The sequence below is a fragment of the Morone saxatilis genome, unplaced genomic scaffold, assembly GCF_004916995.1.
Source record: "Morone saxatilis isolate NCDOM2014 unplaced genomic scaffold, NCSU_SB_2.0 Contig15, whole genome shotgun sequence".
NCBI lineage: Eukaryota > Metazoa > Chordata > Actinopteri > Moronidae > Morone > Morone saxatilis.
The window spans coordinates 17,354,038-17,357,476 of record NW_023339707.1 but is presented as its reverse complement, the minus strand read 5'-3'; the positions used below and the strand labels follow the sequence as shown (position 1 = coordinate 17,357,476).

The 3,439-nt window shown below is 39.6% G+C and overlaps 1 protein-coding gene across 1 annotated transcript; it reads left to right on the top strand.

The window, feature by feature from the left end:
• Positions 1 to 274: 274 nt before the first annotated feature.
• On the top strand, positions 275 to 1,770 carry trh (thyrotropin-releasing hormone). Its single transcript, XM_035657199.1, has 2 exons — positions 275 to 475; positions 882 to 1,770. Exons 1-2 carry the CDS (start codon positions 286 to 288, stop codon positions 1,502 to 1,504), a joined length of 813 nt encoding a protein of 270 aa, XP_035513092.1. The 5' UTR covers positions 275 to 285; the 3' UTR covers positions 1,505 to 1,770.
• The last annotated feature ends 1,669 nt before the right edge of the window (positions 1,771 to 3,439 follow it).

Sequence of the window (3,439 nt, the reverse complement as noted above, 5' to 3'; positions counted from 1 at the left end):
TCTAGTTGTTTCCAAAGCAGACTGACTTGCTTTAGGATTTTGTAAGAAATTGTACGCAGTCAGAATTAAAGGATATTCAGGTTTAGGAAAATTGTTCTTAACAAGTTGAAACAAGTTGCAATTGGCACTTGAGAAATTATCTTCTCTGATTGTTTCACTTTTTTCAGAAAAAAAAACTTTGTTTCAATATCATGAATCAAATGTAATTTGATTTCATGTCTCTAATATAGGGTATTTACCATCGACCATAATCCATTTCTCCAACAGACGACCAACTAAATTACCATGAAGTCCACATGTCTGATATTCTTGGCTTCACTCGTGGTCTGCAACTTGACTGTGTCTGGAGGACAGGGCATCCCCGCTGAGGATGAGAGGGACCGAATGACTATAGACGACATCATACTACAGAGAGCAGAAGGTCTCCTGTTACGGTCCATTCTCAAAAAGATGCAGGATGAAGACGGCAGAAACGGTGCGTAAAATCTGTGTCTTGGATCAATTGCAGGAACGATTGATCACAACGTACTTAAAAATGTTTAATTTTCGGTTTCAACCTGTAATTAAATTCCGAGCTATTATTTTTACTGTTTTAAACTGAAAGTCTAAAGTGGCAACATAATCTAAGCAGTTTTTAGCTTTACGCCTACTTTTGGATTTATTCCAGTAGGATACTTATAAACTATCATAAAATTCATTTTTGAAATTGTGTTTAAAAGATTAGATTGACAAATATATGCTTCCAATTAAATATCATGTAAAGACCACCAATTTGTGCGCAATTTACGCACGGTATAGAAAAGCTGGGGAAACACATGTTTGCAGTAAAGGGATACTTGGGGCTACTTCAAGTAATCTAAAAAATATTTTCCTTTGTCCAGAAGGATCTTCCTCTCAGACAGAATGGGTGACAAAACGACAGCATCCCGGTAAAAGATACATGGAGGATTTGGAGAAGCGGCAGCATCCGGGGAGGAGAGAAGAAGACGAGGATGATCAGTACTTGGATGTTCAAAGGAGACAGCATCCGGGCAAACGCGAAGATGAAATGCACTCGTTCATGGAGCTCCAGAAAAGGCAGCACCCGGGAAAGCGCACCACGATGGGACACATTTCTGACAACCCCGTAATGCTCCTGAGTGAACTTTCAAAACGACAGCACCCGGGCAAGCGCTACCTGGTGCTGCAGAGCAAACGCCAGCACCCAGGTAAGCGCCATCCCGAGGATGAGGACGGCGAAGGGGACTGGGATGTAGATGCGGATGGAGATGAAGACCTCCCTGAGTTGGAAAAGCGTCAGCACCCAGGAAAACGGTTTTGGGATAACTCCAGTCCGGATTTAGGCACAAACAGTCCGTGTGACGTATTGGACCCTACGAGTTGCAGCAAGACCAGCTTGCTGCTCGACTTTTTAGACAACATTAGCAAGAGTCATGCCGAGGAGAAGAGACAACACCCGGGTAAAAGGTTTGCACCCGAGGAGGATTCAGTGGAAGGAGAGTAGGTTAAAGAAAAGTCTGGTGTGCGTTTACTGATGTAATGTAAACAAATACATGTGTAAATTAAGTGACCACAATGAATTATTAAAAATGAAAAAAGAATTTAGATCATTTAACCTTTTGTGCCACAGTTTTTCTTTGGCAGGCAGTTACTGTATCATCATCGCAAAACATGTATCTGCTGTTTGTTTCTTTGGAGAGCTTATGCGTAATTGTCCTCCAAACCTGACTATATCGCTGTAAATAAGGTTTGATAAGAGTGTGTGCCCTATGTTGAACTTTATTAATAAATAATTATTATAATTATCATTATTTAGTATTTCTTTTCCATTAATTAGTCTACTCATGCTAAAATCAAGTCCAAGAATGAAAGCATTACTCTACTGACTTTTGCGATGTTGCCTCTGTGAGGCAACACACCCTTGTCAGTGCAGCACATGCTTGATATATAATAGAGGTTCACAGTTATGTATAGGAGATCCCTTCATTTATTGATTTGTGTTTCATTATTTTCTACTTATGTAAAATATAATTAATACCACAGCAAATAAAATGTGTCATTGATTATTTGTCTAATCATTCAAGCATGGATTAAGTTTATTTAACCTAATGTTTAAATTAAAAGCTACCTTTGCCTTAAAGTCAACCACCACTGTTTTTGTTGGACAATAAACACACATTGGTAAACTAAAATGTGTGGTTTCCTTTAGTCACTATTAAACTGTTTATTCAGCCCAATTAGGTCTAATTGGTGTGTAGTCCAACAAAGCAGTCAGCCTGCCATAGTCTCATCTGGAAAGATTAATGCAATTCAATACCAGACAGAGTGTCTCAGGTATCCTCTTCTCAGTTTAATTGGGCTCATTCCATCAGAGCCTTGGGAGCAGCTGTCCACAGGCCTGATCAATATGCAAATTATTCACCAGTCACGTGAGTTAGAGATGGAGACGCTCCCCTGAAGCTTGCACGCGCACACACACACACACACACTTCAACTCCAGCGGTAATGCTCAGTGTCAAGTGGATTGACAAGCCAGTAAGCAGGATAGACTGCACGTTATGAAATAGACAGAACACAGGAACAGTTTTTCCTGCATGAACTATATTTTAGACTCCCAGAAGGTGACAGGGAATATATATAATTTAGCTTAACCCCGTTTTATGTTTAGATCTGCATATAAAATATCTGTGAAAACTATGACACACACACACACTTCTATTACTCTGTGGATAGTGTAGTTCACATAACCCACAGGTTATGTCCTCATAGTTTTTATGTGAGTTTTGAGCAGTTCAACCAAAGTGATTACCCTTATTGTTTCATTTGAAGGAATTTATTGAGGCCCGTAAAAGGTTAAACTATCAGGATTCCACAAAACAAAAGCAAAAATTTGAAAAGAATTCACAAATCTGTTTACATCAAACGTCATTTTACTTAATAGAGCTATTTTTCAATCATCTTGTGATGCCTTAGATTTATGGCTTGACCCCAAGATTGAGAAGTACATAGTTTAATTTGCTCCTGACTGACGAAGGGGACCCCGACTAATGAGCTTTTGGCCCCTATCGACCTCTAATCCTCCTACTTTCTGTGAGTTGTGTGCACCCTTTTGTCATGAAATGCCCAACAAGTAAAGTGCAAACAACCCACTACCCCTGGCATCTGAATTGTGTTTTGCCACACAGCCACAGAAACAGAGCTGTAGGCTAAAGCTATACACTTTATAAAACTATAAACTGAAACTAAAATAAGTAAAAAAAGTCTTTGACACACGGCCACGCCACACACTGAGCCTCAGTCACATTGTAGGATCCACAGGAATTCTCTCATTTCAGGTTATATTGTAGTGCAGATTTGCAATTAAGTTGCCCCAAAACAGCTGACACACTGAACTTGACAACTCTGTGGCAATTTCCTGTTTTACACACCAACCTTGCAT